The 27,954-nt window shown below is 41.3% G+C and overlaps 1 protein-coding gene across 3 annotated transcripts in view; it reads left to right on the top strand.

Annotated features, from left to right (window-relative positions):
* Positions 1 to 27,954, top strand: part of GMDS (GDP-mannose 4,6-dehydratase) — a 698,155-nt gene that overhangs the window by 556,726 nt on the left and 113,475 nt on the right. For all 3 annotated transcript variants that reach the window (XM_083188030.1, XM_083188033.1, XM_083188031.1), the window contains exons 9-10: positions 11,777 to 11,895; positions 25,077 to 25,173. In XM_083188030.1, the coding sequence (XP_083044156.1) occupies positions 11,777 to 11,895; positions 25,077 to 25,173 (216 nt within the window). The remainder of the gene's footprint in view (positions 1 to 11,776; positions 11,896 to 25,076; positions 25,174 to 27,954) is intronic.

Raw genomic sequence — 27,954 nt, 5'->3', positions numbered from 1 at the left:
CATCAAGATGTTTGTCCGTTTCACTTTTGACACTTACGATTTTTTCTTCTGTTTGGATGCATTTGCCAAACTTCCACAGCACTGCTGCTGAACCTTGACCATGAAGTCTGTCACAACTATGTTGTTTTATTTAGTAAATATACAAAGAAGTACCTTTTCAAATGAGCACATTCTAATAGTCACCGGTTTTAAAGGTTTTTTTTTTTTTTCTGTTATGGTTAATTCTCAGCTTTAGGTATAAAATTAACTTTTCTTATTGAATGTGATAAAGGAAATATAAATGTTATATAAATAAAATAGAGGTGAGTAAGAATTAGTAAGCTCTTTTACAGGAGCACAGGACAGGAACCTGAGATAAAGTTAAACATAAGTCTGATTAACGAGCCTTGTTTGTCATGGGTGATAGCACAGTTAATAAGTATTACGGGGCTGGATGCTGAACGGAAGAAGAGGAAGTTAGATAGAGTCTCTTCATGTCCTGAAATGTCTGAGAGAAGCCTATGTACAATCACTTCAGTATTTGTTAATCCACTTGAGGTTTTTCTCCTTCACTAGTCCAGGTGTGAAATGCATACAAGTGTCTCTGCAGTGGGTGTTTCCCTTATATATTATTACAAAGCCGAGGTATTTTACATTCAGTTTTTAACTAGCCTTTATCACTTGAATAGGCATGTAAGAGGTTCTTTTTATATCACGCATTTTCTTTTTGGCAGCAGATATAGGCAAAGTGTGCAAAGCAGGTGTCTTAGTCACGTAGCTCCAGAGAGTGCATTCATCTGGCAACTTACCCTGTACACTTAAGCAGCTGAGTGCTCCACTCTATATAACTTTACCATAAGATTTGCTCTTTGGTAAGTTAAGTCATGAGATTTTAATGATATTAAGTCATTTTTAGGTATGTCATTTATAGATGAGACCCATTTACATACCCACTTTCACTTCATACCCCTTTCCTTTCCTCAAAATTTTGTTAAAATGTATTGGTACCGTTATATATCACCCTCTTTCTAATGCCCTAGTACTATGACTTTTTTTTTTCTCTATGACCTTTTTTTATCAACTAGTAACCATTTTGTTCTAGACTGAGACCGAGATCATTATGAACTGCCACACATCCGACCAACTTCCATCCAACTAGCTGGTTGGATGGAATTAGTAAGTAAGTAAATCTGGTACTGGATGGGAGCAAATGTAATTTGTAATTCAGTAATTTGCTCCAAAAATCTGGAAACGGACAAAACCAGTCGCTCAGACAATGTATTGTAGTTGGACCTATTTTATTTAAATAATTTCACTGAATGTTTTTGTCCATTTTCCTGGGTTTGTGAGCAAATTGGTCTTTGTCATTTGCTCCCATCCAGTACCAGATTTGTATTCCATCCAACCAACTAGTTGAATGATAGTTGGTCTGATGTGTGGCCAGCATAAGGCATGGGCACGGACTGCTGTGAACTATAAAAAAATTCTATGTATACTATGCATATCTGTATAAAAAACAAGCATGCCACCCAGTACAGTAACCTCACAATAAGTTTTGTGATTGGTTCTCTTAACAGTACTAGCAGGCACCCTTGTTTTGTTTTTGTTTTTTTGCATCGACCTTGGTGCAGTTATATGCAGGGTGCTGCCACTTTATATACTTATAAAGTTAATATAAATGAAAGAGAGCAATCAGATACTTCACTCGGACTTCAAACATCATAGTTTATTGTTTATTTACATCAAACACATAAATAAATGTACATAAATAAACACTTGGGAGTTTGATACCACCATTTTCCATATCTTAAGCTGACCATACACTTAAAGATTTATTGTACAATCTGGCTGGTTGGAACGAAAATCTGTTCTTATTTGAATGACCGTTTTTCAAGCATTTTGAAGCAAAAGGTCAACTGTCATTTGCTCTCATAAATTAACAGATTTTGTTCCAACCAGCTAGATCAGGCAATAAATCTTTAGGTGTATGGCCAGCTTTACACTGCATGTACTATATTTATATACATGGCACCGTTATTAAAACACTAGAGTGCCCATTTCCTCTATACATATCTCGCTCTCTCATATGCACATGGTTATAAACCATTTTATGAAAGTGTGTGTTGCCTCTGCTAATACCGTAATAATGGACTTGGGGCATTAAAAAAAAAAAACCCCACTAAAGTATGGGGTAAAAGGTGATATAAAGTTCAAGCTTAAAAAAAAAAAAAAACCTACAAAAGAAAATGTGATTTAAAAAGTTTTGAAAATTCATAAAATATGTGACCTATATAATGCGGTTAAAAGATAGCCAAGAGGTTGCAGTGATTGTATCTGAGATTATGGCCTAGCCATGTCATGGGTCATGTGGTTCAGCCTGTGAACAGGAAGGTGAGAATTGGTGAACTTTTGCCTGAGTTGTGCAGTCCATCAGGGAATAAATGGACCAAATCAACTGTGCAGCTGTATAAGGAGGTAAACGGCTGAGTAGCTCTCACACAGAGGCCTTTGTGCTCTGGACATGATCTAGCATTATGATGGGGTTCAATATTCCTTGGCTTTATAGCAATTACTAACCCATTATCACACTAAAACACTGGATCATTTATCTTCTAATTCCAAATGTCACCTGTTCTTCATTTACGTCTCAATGACCATTAATTATACTCAGTGGAATTTAAACAACGTTTTTCTCCTCTGTTAAGACTAGTATAAGATTCAGTAATGATAAATAAATCAGCCACTACGCAGCTCTCATTTCTCTTTCTCAGACTAGGTCTGGTACAATGTGAACTATGAGAGGAAATGCCTAGAAATTGGTAGGTCAGGGTCCTGGGAGAGTCTGTCTGACCATTGTTGTAACTGCAGATTTCTGGCACTGGTTCCAGACAAGTAACTCGTACGGTATGCAAATTTCAGAAGCAGCATAAGCAGTAAAAACAAACATTATCCAATCAGAGTATGAAAGCTGTATGACTATTTCCTTTTTATTATGAATGCAGAAAAGGTGGTTTGCCTGAAATATTAGATATTGGCTTTATTTAACATCACTTTTTCTGAGGTCGAGGTTTGGCATTTATTTCAGGAGGTGCCTGTAGTTCCTTGCTTGCATAATAAATGATGATCTATTAGCAAATTAATAAGCACAGTGAAAGTAGAGGTCTAAAACATAACTATTTAAAAGCACAAAAGTATTTTTTTTTACTTTACAAGCAGATATTACAGTTTTTGTTAAACTGATTCACTTAAGCACTGTAGCTGCTGTTGATTTCTTCTCGCAGCCTGACTGGAATATGTGCACTGCTTGACGGCTGCTTATGCTTGATTTATTCTGCTTCTAAAACCCTGACAAAAATTGCATTTATTTATTTACAGTTTCTTATATAGTGCAGATATTCCGAGCACTTTACAATTGGATTATAGCTTTATAAAAAGGGGTATACATTGGAATACATTTGTTAAGAAAATATACCTGGTGGTTTGTGAGTTTGGTATTAAAATTAGACTACGCTAGTATTGTGCCTGACCAAACCTCTGTTCCATATATGCCTTTGCCAGGTTTTCTCTATATGCAAGTAGGACGGTGAGGTTTACACACCCGTACACACTGGGTGATTTTGAGCTTAACACAGCTCCATTTTTTTATTTTGAGCTGCTTTAAGCTCAGAAGCCACCCAGTGTGTACGGGGCAGCGATGGGCGGTGATTGCTGCTGCACACTCCCGTATCATGGGGCAGAGATGAGCGGTGATTGCTGCTGCGTACTCCCGCATCATGGGGCAGAGATGAGCGGTGATTGCTGCTGCACACTCCCGCATCATGGGGCAGCGATGAGCGGTGATTGCTGCTGCGCACTCCCGCATCATCGCTGGCCCCGCTGCTCATCTACTGGTATCACCAGCAAAAAAGCAATGGGGTGGACGGCTTTTCATACATGAAAAAACAGATACCTAGGTATCTGAATATGGCGCCTGTATGATTCTGCCTCGTCAAGCTGCAACCCAAAAAAACAAGGGTGTCACCCCCTTATGGATACAAAAATATACTGTATATACAGGGGTGGTTGCGCTAAACACTTAGTACAGGTGATGCAATTGATTCAAATAAATGACATTTATTGCTAAAAAAAAACTATTTAAAAAATATAAGCTGAATAGCTAAAAAGGACAATAAAAAATGTATAGATACATGAAAATATTTCTGCGGTAGATTATGCACACTTAGGTTTTCAAAGTCACTTTAACTCCAGGTGTGTCCTGTTCTCTTTTGGGCCCAAATGAATATTTATGGTCCTGATAGCAAGTGGCTTTCCACACATCCACACTGCTATGGAAAGTCGTCCACCCCTGGGAAAATCACAAAAAAGGGGGGGAAATCGCTCAGTGTGTATGCACTGAGTGATTTTCAGCCCAGCGATTTTCCCCATCATAGCTGTCCATACGCACTGGACAAAATCGGCAAGTGTATATGGACCTTAACTCTCTTGAAATAGGCCCCAATAATCTTTTGGCCTCACTTAAGCCACATGGCACTTGCAGGACTGGTTTTCTAACCCTTAACACTGGACTATTGTAGGTATCCACAGAATTATACAATTGGGGGACTGGCTTGACGTTTCCACCCCAAAAAAAAATGACTTTTCTCCAAGTGTCTTAAAAATATAATGTTCTTTATTCCCATAATATTATTATAATTATCCTTGATTTATGAAGCGCCACAAGGGATCTGCAGCACCCAATTACAGAATACATAAACAAATAAGCAAAACAGTGACTTACAGTTGACTACAATAGAGGTCAAGTACAGGGTACATAACCATAGCTGCATCAGCAGGGGACACTGGAATAAGTATCAGGGCAGTATTCAATGAGAAAAATTCTCCGTGCATGGCGAGAGATTTTTTCTCTCGCCATGCACTCGCCCTGTTCCGGAGGGCTCGCTGCCACTCCTGCTCCCACTATTCAATGTGGTTAAGACTCGCCGCCACTCGCAAAGTTCACATTCCAGTTCTCCATGAAAAGATGTAGAATTGCTACATGGAGAGACACGGCGAAAATCACTTAAAAAGACGGCGAAAATATCACATTGAATAGGGTGGTTCACTTTTGGAGAGCAAAATGCTCCTTCCAACGCGAAAATAGCACAAACTCGCCATGAAACACGGCAAATTTTTCTCATTGAATACTGCCCTCAGGATGGCAGAAAACTGCAGGATTTGGTGCCATCAAAGATGGCTTAAGTAATAGAAGCAGTGCCAGATTATTATTATTATTATTATTATTATTATTATTATTATTATTATTATTATCGTTTACAATACATAAATGACCAAAAAAAACAGAACAAGACAATATAGGACATGGACATGGTAAATAAGGATAGTTACATCAGGGGACAGGACACTGAAGGAATTATCAGGGTGGCAGAGATGTATATATTCTAAGAAAAGTACATGAGGAGAGAGGGCCCTGCTCGTGAGAGATTAAGGTCTAAATGGGCCTGGAGGGGGCTATTTTGCGCAATAATAGGGGTTGTGGCCAGCACCTAATAATGTGGGGGGCATGACCAGTGTTCTGGTTGGGTGGTCTGCTCTCTCTCTCTCTGTCTCTGTCTCTCTCTCTATATATATATCTATCTATCTACATATATATATATATATATATATATATATATCGATACAGCTGGAGATGCGCTAGTTTTTTTAGCTTAGAAATGTTTTTGTAGACCACTACACCTGAGTGTTAGGGTGAAGGTAAAGTCACAGTCCTTTTCAGGTTTCTGCTTCGTGGGGCACACTAGATCCTTAAAAACTTTAGGACCGCAGCTTTCCAACTAGTGGGGGAATCCCTGGATCCGTAGGGATTAAGACAATCTGCAGAAAAATGTAGAAGGAAGCGCTTCTTAGTGTATTAACGTTTTATTAAAAGGCAATCTGCCACTTTGTAAAAGATAAAAGAATTACAAATGCTCGTACCACACAATACATCAGTGTGGGCTTAAATACCACATGATATATAAAGAAATTTTCCAAACGACACAAGTCACCGTCATGAAGTGGAGCTGGGGAACTTCAGCTGGTCTCAAAACGCTGGATCTGTAGCTGGCTGCCACAATTTCTTCCAGTTCACAGCGGCTCTCCCTCTCCTGTGCAGTGCACGCCCAAACGCGTTTCGTCTTGGACTTCGTCAGTGGGCACTGACGAAGTCCAAGACGAAACGCGTTTGGGCGTGCCTCACCAGACGCTTACCTGCACACCGGTCACTGCACAGGAGAGGGAGAGCCGCTGTGAACTGGAAGAAATTGTGGCAGCCAGCTACAGATCCAGCGTTTTGAGACCAGCTGAAGTTCCCCAGCTCCACTTCATGACGGTGACTTGTGTCGTTTGGAAAATTTCTTTATATATCATGTGGTATTTAAGCCCACACTGATGAATTGTGTGGTATGAGCATTTGTAATTCTTTTATCTTTTACAAAGTGGCAGATTGCCTTTTAATAAAACGTTAATACACTAAGAAGCGCTTCCTTCTACATTTTTCTGCAGATATATATATATATATATATATATATATATATATATATATATATAAACAGGAAACGGAGGCACTCAAGACAAACAAATGAAGACTCAGAACTCAGCCTGTTTGGTCAACGTTTCAATGGTCTGCTGCCATTTTCATCAGGACACCTGATGAAAATGGCAGCAGACCATTGAAACGTTGACCAAACAGGCTGAGTTCTGAGTCTTCATTTGTTTGTCTTGAGTGCCTCCGTTTCCTGTTTGCATGTATGTCGACATGCAAGTGATGTCGACTATTTGGACGGCAACAAGCACAGTTATCCGGCTATTGTGAGTGCCAGTACCTGCATCTATTGTTATATATATATATATATATATATATATATATATATATATATATATATATATATATATATATATATATATATATAGTCCATATACCCAATTAGGGAAAATGAGCACTCTTCCTCTTAAAGTTTTACAAACTTTCTCATTTATTGGAAAAATAAAGACAAAAAAAAAAGTTTTGCACATACCAAGTAAAGCTGTCAATCAAAATATTCCCGATGTTTCGCCCCAAACAGGGATCTTTTTCAAGGGAAGTCAGCAGGGTTAACATCCAAGTCAATAGAAAAAAGAGTCGGCAATCCTCAGGTCCTTCTGTGACAGCACACAGAGACCTGTGCTGTCACAGAAGGACCTGAGGATTGCTGGCTCTTCAAGTCCTGAGTGCCGCCACATCGATCATATATATTGCCACTGCTTGGATGCAGGGGATAACTTGGAAGGCACCAGGCGAGTTATCTTGTTATCCGGAGTGCCGGGGACACATGCTTTCTTGTGTGTGTGTATATATATATATATAATGTACAAAGCAGGATGTAAATGTAGGCGCTGTGGATGGCGGCACTCTGCTTATATACATAAATTACAGGAGACATATATATATATATCCAAGAGAGAAAGCTGCACTCACAAAATTCATCAAGGTCTGTAGCTGGGGTGCCAGCAAGCCCAGGCCTCACTTAGGGGAATCCCATGTGTGCCAATTTATATCCATAGAGGGAATGTCCACAGAGCGCACTCACCAGACTTGAAAATGGTAAAATTCCAATGCTTCAATTCATCTTGTTAAAATTGCATCACAATGGTCGACGTTTCGGGTCCTGAAACGTCGACCATTGTGATGCAATTTTAACAAGATGAATTAAAGCATTGGAATTTTACCATTTTCAAGTCTGGTGAGTGCGCTCTGTGGACATTCCCTCTATGGATATATATATATATATATATATATATATATGACATTTTGGGGCAATGCACTTTCTTTGCCAGGTGATTGCTTCAACTGTTTTGCCCTACATAATGTATTCCGTTGCTGAATAGCTATCAATGTCTTACCCTGCTTCCTGGAAACTTTAGTTTGGCTACCTGTTTTTAATGATTAACACATATGCAGGTCAGTTACTAAAGACACCCTGCAACTAGAAGGTCTGCCTAGGTGCGTGTGCTTAAGATGCATCTTATTTTCCTCATCCCTGCCCCCATTTTGTGGCATCATGACATCACGTGTGAGGATTCGAGCCCTACTACAGTATTGAACATAGAACTTGTCTCTGAATCATCGTTACCAATTTAAGATGACCAGCAGCTATTTCAGCCCTAAGTGCCAAAAAACTATTTGTTAGCTATTTTGAGCTGCTGCTCACAAGTATATTTTGGATGTAGGCCTCCGCACCATCCCTCCTCCCCCTTTCCCACTATTTAAGAAAAGGCTCTTTTATGCTTTTTCAACGGACTAGATCAAATCTTCCCTGCAAAACAGATCCTGTCCTTTTTAACAGCTTGGGAAAGCTTCACTGAATATCTTCCAGATGTCACAAAACTGCAGATTTGGAGATGCTTTGGCCATACAACGTGGTATGAAACGAGGTTGTATCTTCAAGATCCTCCTGCTTTCCTGACTTTACCCTAACTTTATTTTTTGTTAGTCAAACTTATGTTTAACTGTACTGTGTGTGTGGCTATGCTCTCTCCTGCCAGTAGATGGATTGACGATCTAATGTTCTACAATCCTGTACCACCCAAACTCCTGCTATAATGCAAGGACTGAATTCTTTCTGCTTGCCTTGTCTGCATGTTTTTTTTTTCTGTGTTCTTCATAATCACTGTGTAATGTTATACTTTGTATTTGTGCTTCATTAAAGAACATTAAGGGGGGTATGCAATGCTCCTCCGCTATTCCCAATGGGGGAAATAGCGGCAGGTCCCTATTTAGTGCTTTTTTTACCGACAGCATTGAAGAGGGATCACGGCAGAATGAGCCCGACTTCAGAAGCTGCCAGGCCCATTCTGCCAATTACGGCCATGGATTGTCACGATCCCGGCCGCAGATCCAGGCATGGGCCTGGATCATAGAGAGAAAAGGGATAGGGATAGGGATGTTAAGGGATAGGCTCCAGAGATTAGGCCTGGTGATGGTGTCCCAAATTGATGTATCCAGTGGTGACCACGTGTCGGTTTAGAATTATGGCTGGCTTGACGCGTTTCATCATCCACAGACAACTTTCTCAAAGGTGTGTCATAATGAATCTGCTGTGGGTTTATATACCCTGCGATCTTCTCTTCCTGGAGTCCCAGTTCTTCCAGAAATTGGTGAGACAACTCCAGGCACTTCAGAAGATAGGCCCATCAAACCCTGCGGGTGATCTCCTGCTGGACCTGCACTGCTGCTGGCTGCATGCGAGACGCTGGGCTGTGGGGCCTGGATCATGGTTGTCAGGAGGGATCGACAGCTATGATCCGGGATTGCATACCCCCCTAAAAGTACAGTCGATAGTAAAGATGTAAACATAATGGATGTCGCTGAAGGTTTCCCTGGCTATGAAGTCAAATACTGCATATGTGCACACACCCCATTAAATGTCACCCAATAGCTTATCAATTTATCTAAATTGTTATTATTGATTTAAAGTGCAATAAAAAAATATTAACTTTGTCAACCTACTGTATTTCAAATCTAAATGACACACTAATTGGCTGCAAGAATCTGTGTGTTACGTTTTCTTCCTGACATTCAATATCTTTTTTTTTTAAATACACGTCTAGGTAGGCAACTTTATCTGGTAGGGCGTGACCGTTACCCAGCAAACACTTGGTTTATAGTTAATAACTATACAAAATGTGTGTTCTTTGTGCATTGTAGGTAATACTAAAGAAGATTACGATTGACATTTTTCTGTAGATTGTACAGGGTCTTTGCCCACCCCTTCTGTAACCAGCCAGCAACTCCGCATTCATTCCTAATCTGTCATGTATGGGTCTCAGTATCACCGCTGTGATCTCACATTGAGCTGCATGCCAAGCAACAATTCCGGCATCAGTGAGCACAGTTTATTGGCTTGTTACTGAGCTATCATTTAGCAATCCAAGATAAATATCACGTTTGATACAGTCTTTTGTTATGTGATTATGTTTGATTGCTATGTGCATCACAAGGATGATTAGTTACATGGCATTTAATGGAAAAAAAAGCATTTCCTCTCAAATCTGGTCACCTAAAAGAGCAATACATGAGTGCTTGATGAGGAGGAGCAGTCTACAGATCTGACCACATAATCTATTCATCTCCATGGATGCAGATTTATTGACAATGTGTTATGCAGCTGAAGTGCAGGGTGCTTTGCCAGATAAGTGACACTCGGCCAGATAACTCCGAACATTTGACCTTATTCTGGTCCGTTCGCAGATGTTATGAGTATGCGCAGCCAAGTTTCTGTTCATGTCCATGCGCCGGTGGTGCGTGTGTGGTGGTGGATAGTCACTCCCATGGGAACAGCCAGCGTTTCATGTGCATTACCATGAAAATCGGCCAGTGACATGGGTGCCGGGGCGGGCAGATGACATCACCGGATGTCAGGTGCCTGCCCACTTCCTTCCGAATGTCCACGCAGATCTAAGGTTACCTCAGAGTAACCATTCGATGGTCAGTATCAAACGTGAATGGTTTTATTGTTAGCTTGTTATCAATAGTATTGCTGGTGTTCACTATAGCCAAATATAACCAGGTATAATAGTCACTAAGATCTTCTGGGATTACAGGAAATACTGTTTTATTACTGCCATGGAAGCTGAGATTGGTCTCACAGCAGCTGTTATACCAAATGAGAGCTTCCAGGGCAATGTACATACATATTACACATGCACCTAAGGCAGGGCTGAACCTAGGGCAAGGCCCTGACCTATGAGATCTGAACTGTCTGGCAAAGGGCTACATTTCATATTGCTGCTGCCAGACTGTATCATGGAAAAGCTGAGCATCACTTGGGTAAACCTGCATTTTTTTTTCCATGAATTGGCTGAAAAAGGAATTTTTATCTCAGCGATAAATGGCAATAAAAATATTTTTTTGCCCATATTAATAGAAAACTAATTCCCTTTAGTATCATCTATATATGTCTAGAGTTTGTATGTCTCCGAAACACTGTCATCTGTTGGCAGCGAATGAAACTACATCTTTCTCTCGCACATGCACAAACACAGAGGCAATTACAAGGTAGCAGACTAGTTTTTGAAGCATTTGCTTCAAGCGGGCTTACTAGTTTTCACAATATAGATCTTCTCACTGGGGGCACATTTTGATACAGTATATTGGATAAATGTTTCTGGTCTGACTCTGCAATGTTAGATTACACCAGTAGATGTAAAATCATGCTTTGCAGAACATAACTCTGGTGTTTACTTAAGGTGCCCATACACATACATTGGTCCCCTTTCTCGGAGCAGTGTATTGGCATCCTGTCCCTTTCAGCTGTACGTGGATTCCCCCTTCTGCATGTGACGTATCACATGAGACCGCCACTGCAGGGAGAGGGGTGAAGTCAGACATCATACATGAAGCACGTATGATCTCCAGCTCCGATCCGATGTGTACAGGACAGCACGTCAGATCGGATGTCAACACAGGTCCGATTTGGCCACTTTTCACCCGATCAGTCGGCTGGGTCCATAGGAATATGGTGAAAACAGGCCAAATTGGATTAATGTATGGACACCTTTTCGCTATATAATTCATATTTTAAACCTATTTGAATTGAAGTTAGCTTTTTACTTAATCATAACCTGATGTGTTAATTTTTAAGTACAGCAAAACATCTAGTATGTAAGCCACATACTATTTGATTATAGTATATGCTGTGTTAATTTAGCAGAAATTCAAAAAGGTGACACCAAGTTTTGTTGTATGCTATGCTCACTTGTGCTGTGTTTATTTTCTTTGCAGGCTATGTGGTTGATGCTGCAAACAGATGAGCCTGACGACTTTGTGATATCTACTGGGGAGGTCCACAGTGTTCGTGAGTTTGTGGAGAAAGCTTTCATGCACATCGGGAAAACCATTGTGTAAGCAAATAACATGACCGTAAAATGCCATCGATGTTAGCTAAACTCAGGAACTATGTATTCAGCCAAATATCCCATTTAAAATAAAACGTACATTTAGAATCATGTTTAGCAGAAGGAAATGTAAAAAGTGTCCCTAAGGACTTTTAGTACAGTACAAATCCTTTTAATTATTGTTTTCATTGTAATGTTATTTATTGGCAACCCTACCCTCGATACAGAGGATCACATGTTTACCTTTATGAGAGCTTGCACCAGCGAGAGTAGCATATTTATTAACTCCTGTAAATGATATCTGGCTAACTGCTGAATTAGTCTTCACTTGCTTAAAAACAGTGAGTTTTGATTATTCACTTTTATTTTCCAACGGCATAATGTTTATTGAGAAATGTTCTACAAAACAATCACCAATAGATGGGAAGACCAAAGGAAGGGAAGGTTATATACAGTCATTCACTCAAAGGAGATATCGACTAAGGGGGTATTCAATCCTGCCTGATATTTTCGATAGTCGGAATCCTGTCCGTTTTCATCCGGGACTCGCGGCTGCAATGTAACAATTACCGCATTTGTAATGTGCCATATTCACTTTACTTTTATTATCATAACTGGTGTATTGCATATACTGCCATAAACGTGCAAGCATGGAATACATTACCTCAGAGACCTGGGTATGAAAGCGATCGGTCTGCTTGTTGTGCCAGAATCCTCTGTAACATATAATATCATATTTGTGTGCAGTATTATAATAGATACATGGTGCCATGATTACCTTCTCTGTATGCACAACTATGTTTCTACTATCCATATAGAGCCAGAGTAAGACTTGGGTGGGGCAGCTAAGACAGGGCGCTTGTCCGCACTCCTCCGGCACTCCACATGTTGTCAGCTCCATCCACACTCATCACACCGTGCCCGCCACCACTATGAGACTGCACAGCATGCTCCGGGGTGGCAGGAATGTATACTTGATTGTGCATACTTACACACTAGGGGCCTGACTCACTTGCAAAAGCAAATTCTCCCTCTCCCTCCCCGTTATGGGTGTTATTTTGTTTCCGTGCAGAGTAAATACTGGCTGCTTTATTTTTACACAGCAATATTTACTGCAATGCTATACCTGCCCCCACTGCAGTGCACATGGTTTTGTCCATTAGAGATCAAATTTGCTTTTGCATGTGAACCAGAATCAGGCCCCATGTTAGGACTGTCTTAGGAGGACTGTGTTTTTCTCTCTCTCTCTCTCTCTCTCCTGTCCCAGAAGCAGTCATCTGATTAACAGGTTACACAAGAGACATACTGGGCTGGGGGGAGGGCATGCTAATCCCCGCTGCAGGAGACGGGCACAGGAGTCAGGAGCCTTGCCGCTGCAACAGCAGGGTCTGGGTCACCACTGCGGGAGCCAGGCATAGGAGGCAGGACATGTGTGACCCACCGTTGTGGGACCCGGGGCGCAGGAGATCACCTGCCACTGAGTTCTCAGGGAGCCAAGACGCCATTGCAGATGAAGGGGGCACAGGAGATCTGCCGCTGCGGGAAAAGGGTGCAGCTTCACAGAAGACTAGCCACTGCAGGGGCCCAGGAGACCTGACATTGCCAGGGAGCTGAGAGCCTGCGACAACGCCTCTTGAACATGGGAGGGGGTTATGTGCGAAACAGGTATGCATGTATACCCTTTCAAACCCTGCCTCTATAATCCTACTCCCTATCCCCCCATACCTCCTCTTCCACCAGCTTCCAGTCTCATCTCTCTCCCCTCTCTTTTTAACACTGACACCATCCCCTTTTCTCTCTCCCATGCTCTCTCTCTCCTTTTTTTTCCTCTCTCTCCCATGCCCCCCTTCCCTCTCAACACTCTGGGTGGTATGTACTAACATCCGCCGTCCCTCTCCACCCCACATCTCCGGCTATCCGCATCTATACTAATCACATATGCACAAACATATGTGATTAGTAACGCAAAGGACAGCTCTTGCAATAAGAGTTGTCCTTTGCAATGCGGCTCTGTCCCTGGACTTCCGGGTTTGAGACCCGGGAGTCCCTCTGCGCGTGTGCAGCGTGATGGCATCGGCCATGTGGCATGCTGGTAGAGATCTGTGATGGAACCCCCTGGCAGCGCTGCAGAGAGAGGCCCATTCGCTTCTATGGCGTAAAGTCAGATAAAGCTGGCGTTAACCTCCACAGTGGAGCCCCGCCAGAGTGGGCTTTAGTACATTAGAAACTGCAGGGTTTTTACTGCATTTCTAGTTTAACATTTCCCAGCCTTTGTCTCTCACTCCCCTCATTTTATTTGCCCCTCTATGGGGCGTTTTAGTGACATTTTCAAAATTTTGTTATGGGACCCACAAAGTTCTAGTTACGCCCCTGATGGCTAGGATACACAAGGAGACTGTGTTGAATAATTTGATATTACACTTGAATAGTATTTTGTGTGTGAGTCTGCATATAGGCAACAATGGACCTTGTATTGGGAAAAAGAAATGTGCTGCTGCTACATTCTAGTGTCACGTATACAGATTCAGAGACTGTCGCACATGGATATATAAGTATTACATATCAAATTAATTAGCACAGTCTCAGTGTGCATTATAGTTACATTGCTTTGTGACTTAGATGTATTTTTGATCGCAGATTCTCATGAGACGTGGTGCGCCACTAATAAAGTGTTAATAATGAATACTACAGATAAGCAAGAGTACGCTGGGCCTTTAAAAATAACTTCCTGTATTAATCTATAGCACTAGTAAAGGTATGCGATGGGACCCGATCTGACCCGATATTAGGGTTTTTAGAGCTTCCTATACAATTTTCCTATACAATTTTAACATCGCATCGCATGCCATTACAATGGCATGCGATGCGACGTGATTACACCCGATTTTACATTGTACAGGCACCCTGATGGGTGATTACTATGTTAAAAGCACCCCAGACCCCCCCCCCACTATCAACGCCAACCCCAAGCGTGGCGAGGAGCGGCGGTACGCGTCCTCCGACCTTTTCATACCCCCACTATCCACGTCGGCGTGGATTTGATCTTATATAGTGTGGCGAGCCATCGAGCCCGAAGTGTGGCGAGGGGACGCGGAATACATGGGCAGTTATCCGCGTCCGCTCGCCACACTATATAAAATCATCTCCACGCCGACGTGAATAGTAGGGGTATGAAGAGGTCGGAGGATGCGTACAGTCACCCCTCGCGGGCTCGCAACGCTTCCATGGCGTTAACAATGGGGGTGCATATAACATAGTAATCACCCATTAGGGTGCATGTACAATTAAAAAATCATTTTGATCACATCGCATGCGATGCGATCAAAACTATGGCATAAGATTAACATCATGGGCGCCCTGCTAGGAAACAAGTACTCTTTGTATTATACTGAGTGTACTCTAAATACCAATGACATTGACCAATAAGTGGGTAGTGGAACTTTCTTTAAGTGAAAGGGGTTTGGGCATTACCAGCAGAATTTTTAACAAAGGAGGTTATTCAGACCTGTTCACTGCTCCGCTAATTTGCATAGCTCTGTGATCATGTATACACCACCCAGTGAGAGTAAAACCTGCCCCGTGCAAGCCTGTGAAGTGCTTAGCAGAGCATGCAAAAATGATCTGGATCAACTATTAGCTGCAAATCCATTCACAAGCTGCTCATCATCTAATGTTTTTCCAGTGTGTTCAGTCTGTGTGTAACCCAGGACTTACTCAGCAGCGGTATTAGATGCAGCCGGATCGGGGCCAGAGTTGACCTCGCACGCCTGTGTTTCCCTTGAAACTCCAGAAAACTTTCCGGGTAACACCCCCAAACATCTGATTCCTGACAATCAACTGGCGTACAGAAAGCGATGTGCACTATGATCCGTTTGCATGCGCAGTCTATTGACAATCCCCTGGCCAGCTTCTTCACAGCCATGCGATCAGGTCTGAATAACCTCCAGAACCCTGCATAATGGAACTTCGGAAGGGGAAAGTACTTTGATGAGGATGTAAAATAATCATTGTATTTGTATTCACTTTCAGACAGCTTTTGTTTCTGCTGATCCAATACAAAGCTTAATGCGCTGTGTTGTGGTTACACAGTGTTTATAGAGTATACTATAGTCGGCATAGCTCTACTGAATATAAATTCCTGCTCAAGGCCAGATAATAAAATCATGATGGTTTGGGGAATGCATTTTCTCATTTACATTTTTATTGTTTATTATGTTTTAAAATGTTCTTAGTTATTTATCTCTTTAGTCCTCTCTGTATACACATATCAGAAGCAGCTGTACATAAGTGCTACAGTAACATACTGTACATAACCTCTGCTCTTCAGCATTGACCAAATTATACAGTTTTGTGTTTGGCTGATAAAAATGTAGCCACTTGCATATAAGAGAAAACGAGAGCATCCGGCGCTGAGAAAGGTACTTTCTAGATCATGAGTTTTCAAACTGTGGCCCTCCAGATGTTGTGGAACTACATGTCCCAGCATGCCCTGACAGTTTTGGCATGCTCTTATAGGAAAAAATGTGGCAATGCATGTGGGAACATGTAGTTTCACAACATCTGGAGGGCCGCAGTTTGAAGACCCATGTTCTAGATCAAAGTACACTTGTGCTATGTAAAACTGTTCCCTTGCTTGCCATAAATGGGAGCCAAGCATTATAGGATTGTTAAACCTAGTGACAGTACAAGTAGTTAGGCACCCTCTTTTCCAAACATGAAATCTGACCTGCAGTTGGCAATTTATGGGATGGACCAACACAGCTGATCATCAATAATCAAAAGTTCTTATTAACTAGATTAATAGCATCATAATACAATTTACTGTTATGGTAAAATACTTTACAATGTAATTGTGGTATAATCAAGGGGGTTTTCAATTAGCAGTGAAAATTCTTTGGATCCGGAAAACAAAAATTACTTTGCAAATTAATTTTTGTCAGGCAATCCTATTCAGTTGGCCCTCCCAAAAATCCAATTTCACAGATTCAGTATTTCTTTGCATTTATATCATATATATGCATATACATACCAAAATGCTGGTGTTTATTGTGGATTTAGCCGAGGTTTAGGCCAGTATTTTGAGTACATAGGATAGCCCCTGGTAATACAATTAATTGCGGAACGAATAGCGCAGATAAATGGATACCCCCAAAGTGTTTGCAAATGGCTTATTAATGTCTCAAATATTGTATCAATCGGCATGTCCCATTAACAAAGATGTACTGTATGTACCACAATTGTAAGTTATGTGCATGTGACACTGTAATTTTGCCAGTTCTAGTGAAAGGCATCAGTCATGACAATAAGCAGTAGCTTGTGTGCAAAATGTTGTCTTTGTTTAACATTTTTGAGTAGAAGTTTGCTTAGGAAAGAGAACCAGTCCTAACATTGAGAGGCTGTGATGCAAGCCCTCACATCAGCGATTTAATGTGTGCTTGGCAGGGGCATAACTCAGAGGTTTATAGGGGGATCCAAGCATGCCCGCAACTCTACCCTCAGAGCTTTGCAGTGCACCCATTGCTGCTGCTTTGTAATTAATCGTCTCTGTTTCTGGAGCCATGCTAACAACTGCAATAGGGGACAGGTGGCTCCTGTTGGTACCTCTCAGTCTACGCTGTAGCAAGTGACGGCGCACCTGACAATGCTGCTGGATTGTAAGATGGGAGCCGTCAATGAATCCTGCTGCAGATGGCTGAAGCTTGGAAGTCTGACTCTGACCTACCATCCATTGTCACATCTTTTTTTTTAAAGTGGAGGGGGGCACCAAATTCCAATTCGCCTCTGGGCAGCTGAGTTGAAATTATGCTTCTGGTGCCTGGCTTAATGTGGCTGGCAGAAAATGCTATACAGGTTGAGTATCCCTTATCCAAAATGCTTGGGACCAGGAGAATTTTGGATAACGGATTATTACGTATTTCGGAATATTTTAATATTTCAATGATGTATCTTGAAGTATCCTGCATTTATGTTGTACATATACATCAAACACATGAAATAAACACAAATATATATTTTATTTGTGCATAAAACAAGGTTTCAAAACCTGAAACAAAGTTTGTGTACAATCTCAGGCACTGAATTTAAATGCCAAGCAATCATTTTCTTGTACATATATAGTGCCAGTTACATATCATTCCCTCAGTAGTGCTGTTACAGATGTCCCCAGTAATGCCAGTTACATATCATGTCCCCAGTAGTGCTTTTAGCAAAAAAAAATAAAAAAAAAATTGTTCACTTTCTGGAATGTATGGTTTTCGGAATAATTCGGATAACGGATATTCGGATACGGGATACTCAACCTGTATTACTAGTTCTGATAATATGTAAGACAAAAAGACAACAAAGTAGTTGAGTAAGCAAAGAAATATTAAGGTAATTAGAAATTAGAGAAAACTATTTTAAGTCATACATATGTACATTATGATCTTGTAAACTTCATGTTTTGCAATTTAGCCAATAATTCAGGTTTAATCAAGATGAAATAATGTTGTTCATTTATTATTAATGTCTGATTTAATAGCAGGAATGGTTAGGGAATAGTTTAATATAAATATTGGAAAAGAGAAAGTGACACAAGCCCTGTGTTCTGCTCACACTCTGGGCAGTGGCCAACTGAGATGTCTTAAGACACTTTTGCACACTCCAAAAGTTAATTAGGAGGAGAAACAGCTCTATTATGAGCTGTTATATTTAAGATCCCTGTACAAGTAATCTCTTTAACAATAGCTCTGGAAAAAAAAACTAAAACTGTATTTGTAAGGATTCAAGGAATTATCTGCTTAAAAAGTAACATTAATTTGCTTTTCAGCCAGTGTGAAAATCTTGATCGTTTCAGCTGTGAAACCTTTAGTTCCTACATATTTTCAAATAAAATCCTTTCAAAAGGACAATTTTTTTTGACTCTGCATAAATACTGGGTTAATACAATTAATTCATATGAAATGTTTGCATTATTAGAAATATGTTTGTATGGGTTTACAGAATATGTTTTGGTGTTCCAGAAAGTTAGGCTTGGCAAGAGTTTATAAAATAATAATTATTATTAGTTATAAGCCATCACAACTGGTCCACATCACTGTACAGAGGACGAAACATCAAGACCTTAAAGGGTAAAAAAGTACAGTACAGAAAAAAACTATGTAGGAGTGGGATCCAGGGGCAGGAAGGCAAGAGAAGTCAGTAATAAGAACAGGAGGAAGCAAGGCCCTGCTCATAAGCTTACAATCTAAAGCAGTGATGGCTAACCTTGACACTCCAGCTGTTGTTGAACTACACATCCCAGCATGCCTTGCATCAGTTTTAGCATGGCCAAAAAGCAAAACTGAAGCAGAGCATGCTGGGTTTTGTAGTTCAACAACAGCTGGAGTGTCAAGGTTAGCTGTCACTGGCCTAAAGGAAAGGGGAGACACATACAGAAAACATAAGGAATGAGTTAATGTAACGGGATTCTGGGAATGTTGGTATACCTCACCATCTTGCATCCCCCAATTCTATGTGGCTACATGGTTAAATTGTTGAAAGAATAATTTTATATTAATAAGTATAGTAAATTAATGAGTATAGTAAACACCTAATAAGCGTTAAAGCAGATGTTTCTATGAGGTGGACAATGTGCAAAGCACTTACACACAAACTAGGTGTAAGGCTGGCTACACATGAGTTGATATATCGCCCGATCCTGCACATCAGAGCAACATATCGTACACATCATCAGATGTGTCTGTGATTGAATGCTCGCGCCAGCCAACATCGGGCTCATCACATCTGATGTACTGCACATCACATTTGATGACCCGGTGGCAGACGGCATGCTTCTTGATGTGACCAATGAACAATATATAGTGCAAACATTCTGTGTATTCAGGCGGTGGTCAATGTAGCCTTACAGCGGTCATCCTATTGGCCACAATCCAAGATCATGTGAACCCAGCCTAAGACATAATAGCACCATTCAACTTAGGCAGACATATATGAAAGCTTACATTCTGGGAGGGTGTAGACGAGTTAAATAGACAGTATGGGGGTAATTATTTATTTATTTACAGTTACTTATATAGCGCAGCAGATTCCGTTGTGCTTTACAATTGTAATTCAATTAGCCCCAGGGTTTCCCCGCATCTAATTGATCATGCAGACCTATTTAATCAGCTAGAGAAACATTGCACACTATTCCTGCGATGCAGGCTTTTCCTTTGCAACCTCCATGCAATGTACTCTGTATTCCTTAAATTGCAATCCCTACCATCTGTGAGATCCCGATGGATGATAATGCTGGCAACATCACATTAAATGTCATACAATGTATAGTGTATGATCCTGCCGCTCAGGAGCCCGGTGGCTCCCCGGTGGGCAGCAGGCAGAGTATGTGAGGAGGCATGTGTATGGACACCTTTAACTAACAGTATGAATAGCTTTGGGGCAATAATTTGTGAAAATGGAAGTTATTCAAAATAGAAATCATGTGGTTTTAGCATGGCAGATAGTTTTTGTATCTGATATTAATGTACAGTGTGTTTTTTTTATTTACTGTGTAATATCTAGTGCTTTACAATACAAAGGTGAACAGATGTGTAAATGACAGGTGTAACACTATTAGATTTTGAATCACCTTTGTGAGTGACAGGAAAAGCCTATAAGCTAAGAGACTGCCTTTTATGACTAATAATGGAGCAATGTCACTGGAAATTACTACCATCATTTAGTCTAGGCAGGGTACACTAAAACAGGCAACCTCTTGTCCTAGCTAATTTTCTGTCATTAATCTTATCATAACGGATCAGGGTTAGTAGGACCGCCTTGAAGTTGATGCTCATCAAAGACTCAGCGTAGCCTTCACATTTCTATGTCAGGAACTGTGTGCAGTGCTCATTGATTTGTTTTGTGTTTTTCTTTGCCCTTTTTCCAAAATAAAGCAATAATTGTATAAATTAGTAGTATCTACAGTGTGAAGGTTTTATAGCAGTCAAATAGTATACTAAAAGAAAACAAAAAACTGATGCCCTGTCAATTATTAATGAAAATGTTTTAAAGCATTGAATAGTTTTCCTTTTTAACTTGAAGTTAGTGCATTTTTTTTAAAGGCCAAGCTGAATTAGGAATGGATCTAAATCCTATTGAGTCCTCAGTTGTAGTAGTTCCCTAGTAAAGGTCCAAATTCCCAGTGTTGGTCAATTGTATAGTTCAGGCTCCTGTCATAGCTCTCTATGACCGGTATTGGTTCCCTAATATATTTACCTTTCTACAGTATTTGTCCCCTACAGTACCTTTTACTTTCCATCGACAATATTAGTTACTGTATATTGCATAGCTTCCAGCCCCCAAGCAGCAGTCTTAGAACTAGTATTTGTCCTCCAGCATAATTAATATCCTCCTAGTAGTAGATCTTACACTAGACTGCGGTATTGTATGCAGCCTCGAATGCGATATTGCAGCAATTCACCCGGCTGCTCCACCGCGACTGGATCGCATGCGATACATCATATGCAGTCATTTTGAATACATTGCATCACATGCAATCCCATTCACCACCCTGGGTCTGATAAATCCTTGCTGCATCACTGATAATCTCCTGATACGATGTGCAAGTAACTGCGCATCATATTGAAATTGAAAGTAAATTTACAGAAGAATTGACACTTTTCATGCGAAAATCGTACTAGTGTATGGCCACCTTTTAAGCTGGGGTACACACCTAAAGAGTTATCTGTCTGGAGGGAAATCAGGCAAATATATAGGAGCAAATGATGATCAACAATTTTTGGGATCAAATGGTCAAATGTCATCTGCTCATGTACATTACCAGATTTTTGGTCCCATCAGATCAATCTTCAACTGTGTACCCAGCTTTACTATTACCTACAGTATGCCTAAAACACTATATAAGATTATCTATCTAATCCTTCTGGTTTTATCTGTAATGAATCATCGCATTCATTGCCCTTTGCTCCCAAAAGCTAGAAGATACTTCCAGGTGAGGTCTAAGCAGTGCCTTGTAGAGTGGCATGATTACATTTTCATTTCTAGTTTTGTTGCCCCTTTTTATACATGCAAGTATTCTGTTGGCCTTACTGGCTTCCCCATGACACTGTGCAATGCACCCCAGTTTGTTGTCAATTAGGACTCCTAGGTCTTTTTCCAATTTTGATTTCCCTAATTCTACCCCATTAAGGTTATCATTTCCCATCAGTTTATGCCTCCAGAGATGCATAACCGTACATCTCATATTCCATTTGTCTGCCCACTTATTAGTCTAATTTATTTAAATCCTTCTGTAGCATTGAGACATCCTCGACAGCCTACTACTTTTGTGTTGCAAAGATGGATACTCTGCTTAGTATTCCATCCTCTGTCATTAATGAATATGTTAAACAGAAGAGGCCTTCGCCATGAGCCCTGTGGTACCTCACTTAATACTGGTATCCAGATTGAGAATGCACCTTTTACAGCCACCCTGTGTTCCCTATCCTGCAGCCAGTTTCTTACCCAGGTACAAATTTTAACCCCCAGTCCCATTTTCTCCAGTTTATTAATCAGTCTCTTATGTTGCACAATGTCAAATGCGTTTGCCAATCCAGGTACACCACGTCTACAGCATTAGCCTGTCCAGTTCACGTTCTTGCTCATTAAAACTTCTTAGGGCAGTATTCAATGAGAAAAATTCGCTGTGATTTCTGGAGAGTTTGTGCTTTTCACGCGGTGGAGAGAGGTTTTTTTTCTCCAAAGGCGAGCCACCCTATTCAATGTGAAATATTCTCCGTCTTTCTAAGTGATTCTCGCCGTCTCTCTCCGTGTAGAAATTCTCCATCTTTTGATGGAGAGCAGGAATGTGAACTTTTAAACTAAAAGGGTTTTTTTTTTAATTTTGGTGTCAAAAAATCAGGTTTTTTTTTCTGTGAAGGGCCATGTTATTTTTATTCATGTGCCTATAGCACATGAATATATATTTAATTTTAAAAAAAATATTTTTTTACATTTTTTTTTTTTTTTTTTTTTACACAGTGCAGCCAGCAGGGGGCCGGAGCGCTCGAGCCGCTCATTAGATATTCATATATTCACTGCACCCGAAGCACGTTCGGGTACAGTGAATACTGGGTCCCCCGCTGGCTATAGGGGGGGCAGCCTGTGCTGCCTGGGTCCAGGGGAGCCCTGCTCCCCTCCCCATATCCCCTGCAGCAGCCAAGAGAGACTTTAATCTCTCTTGGCTGCTACGTCCCCCGGCTCCCTGACAGCTCCCTGCCGCGGACGCTTGTCCGCTGCAGGGGTTAAGACTCGCCGCGAGTGGCGGCGAGTCTTTAACACGTTGAATAGGGGGAGCAGGAGTGGCAGCGAGCCCTCCGGAACACGGAGAGTGCACGGCGAGCAAAAAAAATGCTCGCCGTGCACGGAGAATATCTTCATTGAATACTGCCCTTAGTGTTATTTTGGCACAAACAATTTTTTATTAACCCATGCTGGTTACCACTGATTATTTTATTCACCTCTAGGTATTCTTGTATACTGTACCTTCAAATTCCCTCAAATAATTTCCCCACTATTGACATTAAGCTCAAAGGTATGAAATTCACTGAGTCATCTTTTTCCTTTATTTAAATATCTGTACAACTTCCGCAGTTCTCCAGTCCTTAGGTGCTATACCAGATGAAATTTGTATACCATGAGTACCCTAGGGTGGATCTCACTTGGACCTGGTGATTTATTTGTTTTGATTTTGCAAAGCCTCTTGAGTATCTCCTCTGAGGTGAATTGTATGTTTAATTTAAGCTGCTGCTTACAATGATTTATTTGCTATACCAGAATGAAATGGGAAACATTCCGAATGGATAAGGAAAAAAAGTGAGCCGAGTGAGAGACAAAGAGTGTGTTGGGGGAGACAGAGAGAGGAGCAAGAAAGCGAGAGCGGGGTTCAGGGAGGGGAGGATAGAGAGTTTCATGGAAAAAAGGGAATTTTAGAAAGAGAGGGTGTTGGGGGGAAAAAGAGAAAAGGATGAAAGGGGAGAGAGAGGAGGTATCGGAGAGAGAGGGAGGGTATGAGTGGAAGTGATTTTCAAAGAGGGAGACCGATTGAAACAAGAGTGAGAGAGATGGTTGGAGAGACAGGAAAGAAGAGAGGGCGTCGGGGAGATCAACGGGTAGGTTGGGGGAGAGACAATGTCAGAAAGAGAAAGATGGATATAGATAATAAAGCAAGAGAAGGGCCTCTCCCTTCAAGTGAAAATAAAGCAAGTGAGAAGGGAGAGAGGGAGAGAAAGGAGGGAGCACTATCACTACCTGGCTAGAGCACAGCCAGAAGTCTCTGCTGGGGCAGGCACTTTACAGCATTATTCACTGCCTCCTAAATACCCATAAATCATTGCAGTTCTGGGAGCCAGCCAGGCTAGGGCAAACTTTGCCTCATTGTGGTGGGGCCTCTGAATCCTCTGTACCTGCGGCTGGTGATATGTGGGGGCAGACACTGGGTGCTCCCTCTGGCAGGCACGGGTGAAAGGAGGGTGACTGGCATTGAAGGTAGCCAATGACTGAGTGTGGGCCCTGGAGACCGCTCGGCCCCCCCCCCCCCCCCCCCCCCCGCACACACAGTAGTTATGCCAGTAACTTATTAACAATATGGTTGAATTTAGAACTTGGAGTTGTATTACGGCAGACTAGATGGGCCAAGTGGTTCTGCAATCCTATTCTGTTTCCGTATTTTACATCACATTTATCAAGTATGTTGTAAAAAGCATGTCATTGTGCTTTTATTATCTTGCATTATCTTGTAATGTTGGCACACCTAGCAGCACATCCACTAATGCAGTATTAGCAAATAATCTTTGTCTTTTATATCTGTAGCATACTTTCTTTTTATTGCACAAAGGCACCTAACACATAAATTATATACATGTACTGGCACATTTATGTTTACACTTCACCTTTTCTCTAATTAAACTTTCTACCTTAGTTTGGAATGCAGCTTTGGACATTTCACACATGACAACTATGTGACAATCAGAGAAATCATTCTAGTGGCAGCTCATCTCCTTTCTTCTCTCTGTTAATGAGTTTACGCTCTCCTAGGGAGATGGGTTTGACACTTGGCTTTCCTTGGGGGGGGGGGGGGGGGGGGGGGGGCTGAAATAAGACAGCCAAATGTTTCTAAACTGATGCTTGATTGTAGATGTATACTCATCATGTGTTTGTCTTCTTTACAGGTGGGAAGGCAAAGATATAAATGAAGTGGGCCGGTGCAGTGAGACTGACAAAATCCATGTGAAAGTTGATCACAAGTACTACAGACCAACTGAAGTAGTAAGTCGGAAACTCTACATCTCCCCTACTGTTAGATAATTTAGTCACTGCATGTGATTGCAAGTGTTTGGCCAGCTGTCCAAGGCCTAATTGCCCCCCTGCTTCTAGCCTCTGATAGTGAGCTGTGTGCAGTCTCACCCACATGACCCCAGTAAATCGTTGATAGAGAAAATAATGCTACATTTCTGGACTCTCATATCCAGGTCTATGAAAACCTCTTTGCAACAGCACTTAGGTAGCAGAAATAAGGCATGCTCAATCCTGCATATACAGTATATAATATAGTACAATACACTATGGGGTCTAGACATTAGCCTGGAATAAACTGGGCGCAGAAAGCGGTTTGTGCAGTTTTCCTGATTTTTTTTTCCCCTTAGCTATGCAATTCCCCCACCCCCACACACACAAACCAAAAAAAACCAGTCTGCTTTCGGGGATATAGTTGATAAGCCGTGGCATGCCCCAGCTTATTGTGGCTAATTGGATAGCTCATGGATGAAATACATCTCTTGGTGTTTCAGACCGTTTTAGTGTTACCACAAAGTAGTATTCGCAGTTCAAAACAGCAGATTTCACTTCATAATGACTACTTTAGTCCCAAAGATATTCTTTTAGTTGATGAATTTAATTTATTTACAGTTTTTCTAAAGAAATAAGATGTGTTTTTTTTTTGTTTGTTTTATTCCGCACAGACCTGTTTATTGCTGTGCAACAGGATCATACTGTGCATTTCTCTGTCCTCTGTTCTAATGTCCGTATCAGCTCTTCCACTGGTGTACAGTTGTGTCTGAATGCGGAAGGGCTGGGACCACCACTTTTAATGGTTACAGTTGTCATTTTATAAAGCACCCACAGTAACACATGCAGAGTCTGCACCACAGTGTGGCCTCCGATGTACTTTGGGGGTAATTCAGACCTCAAGTCCGAAGCCGATGGTGGGGGTTTGCGCATGCCAGAATATGAGCATATGCCAAGCCCCAGAACAATATCCTTTGACGATTTTCACATTCGCCAGGGGAGTTTTCTCACTAATGGGCAAACAGGGGGCGGACATAGGGGACCATCCAGCATTTTATGGGCATGCCCACAAAAACAGTGGGCTCACCTAAAGAAACACTGGGCGCGCCCCTGCGAATGCAGGCATGCCCATGCACCCTCAGGGTGGGTGGCTGATGCCCGCCCCCAATTCTGCTGAAAGTGCCCATCTGAAAAGAAGGCTGGAAAGGTCATTTGATGATGCGCAACCATAGAATGAATTTTCCTCCATGCACATCCGCTCGCATGCTATTGCAGGCATTCACTCAGCCGGGGGGGGGGCGTGTATTCAGCGGTCGGCATTTACCTGCTCGATAGGTAGAAAATATATTTGCTGCCTATCGAGCAAGTCTGAATCAGGCTCTTAGTCATAAACCACTCCTGCGACATGCCACCCTGACACTCCCATAAGAGACTTGGGGCCAGATGCACTAAACCTCAAAAGTGATAAATGGACAATGATAAACAACCAGCCAATCATCTCCTACCTGCCATGTCAGAGACTGCGTTTGAAAAATGTCAGGCAGGAGCTGATTGGCTGGTTGTTTATCGCTCTCAAATGTATCACTTTTTGAAGCTTAGTGCATCTGGCCCTTATACAGTAAGACGGAATATACAGTACACCTGTTTAGACACCACCCAACAATGTCTAATACTTTGTAGTGGCTCAATCCCCGCAAAAATGCCAGTTTGCATGACCATAGTCATAGCATGCATCCCACTCAGAATGTTCCCCCTTGTGTTATACCTGTAAGTGCATACTATAAGCATCCTATTGGAAATGTGAACAGATTAATGAGGGTGAAGACTCCTTTCTGGAAATATGGCGACGCAAAGCTGCAGATATTACATTTTTATAAAATGTTTACAAATGTGTTAAAATTAAGTATGAAAATGGTATGATTACAGATTTTTGTTTATTAGAAAAAAATGCTTTATTTAAATAAAAACATGTTTCTATTAATTTAATTTAACTATACTATCACTGTCCTGACATTCTTTACATGCTTTTCATAGAGAGGCTTAATCCCTTTCCACCTTTAATAAACAGACCCGTGTATCAGGGATATTTTAAAAAGGAGGTGGCCCATGTACTGCCTCCTTTATCTGCCCCCCCCCCCCAGAAGTTCCGCTGCACATCACTACAGAGTACGCACACTAGAGGGCTTAGACGTGATCTGCATACTCAGATATCCAGAAAAATGGCGTAGCTATTTTTGCCTTCATCATGGCACTCTAATGTATTAAGAAAAATGAGAGCAACGTGTGCAGTGTGGGCCCCAGGACTCAGGGGCCTGTGTGCACGGCACACACTACACCCATTATAAATATGCTGCTGACCTTAAAGTTATGTTTACGTTGTAATTCACCAATGATGTTCCTTTTACATCATTAGTTATGTTGCTATCTTCTTTGTGGACTATGCTGCACAACAGGAATGTGGTACTTCCCTGAGATGTCAAGGCATTATGGGAAAGCCCCAGAACATGACTGCCTCAGACAAACATCAACATGTTCCCATGCTAAAATCAGGATATGCAAGCAGGGTACATAGATTTCTCATAAGACTGTGTTAATCCAATCATCCCTCTGACTTCTTCAATTGCATAACCCTTCAATTAATTTTTTTTGGCGTGTGTGTGTGTCTGCATGTGTGTGGGAGATCAATTGTTTCAATGACAGTGTCTTATGTAGCTTCTAATACCTTCATGTGCTTACTGTATCATCCTATTACCTCTAACTGCA

This window comes from Crinia signifera, chromosome 5, assembly GCF_055691185.1.
Source record: "Crinia signifera chromosome 5, ASM5569118v1, whole genome shotgun sequence".
Classification (NCBI taxonomy): Eukaryota; Metazoa; Chordata; class Amphibia; order Anura; family Myobatrachidae; genus Crinia; species Crinia signifera.
Note: the sequence above shows the minus strand (reverse complement) of the source record. Positions and strands in the feature narration are given on the sequence as shown.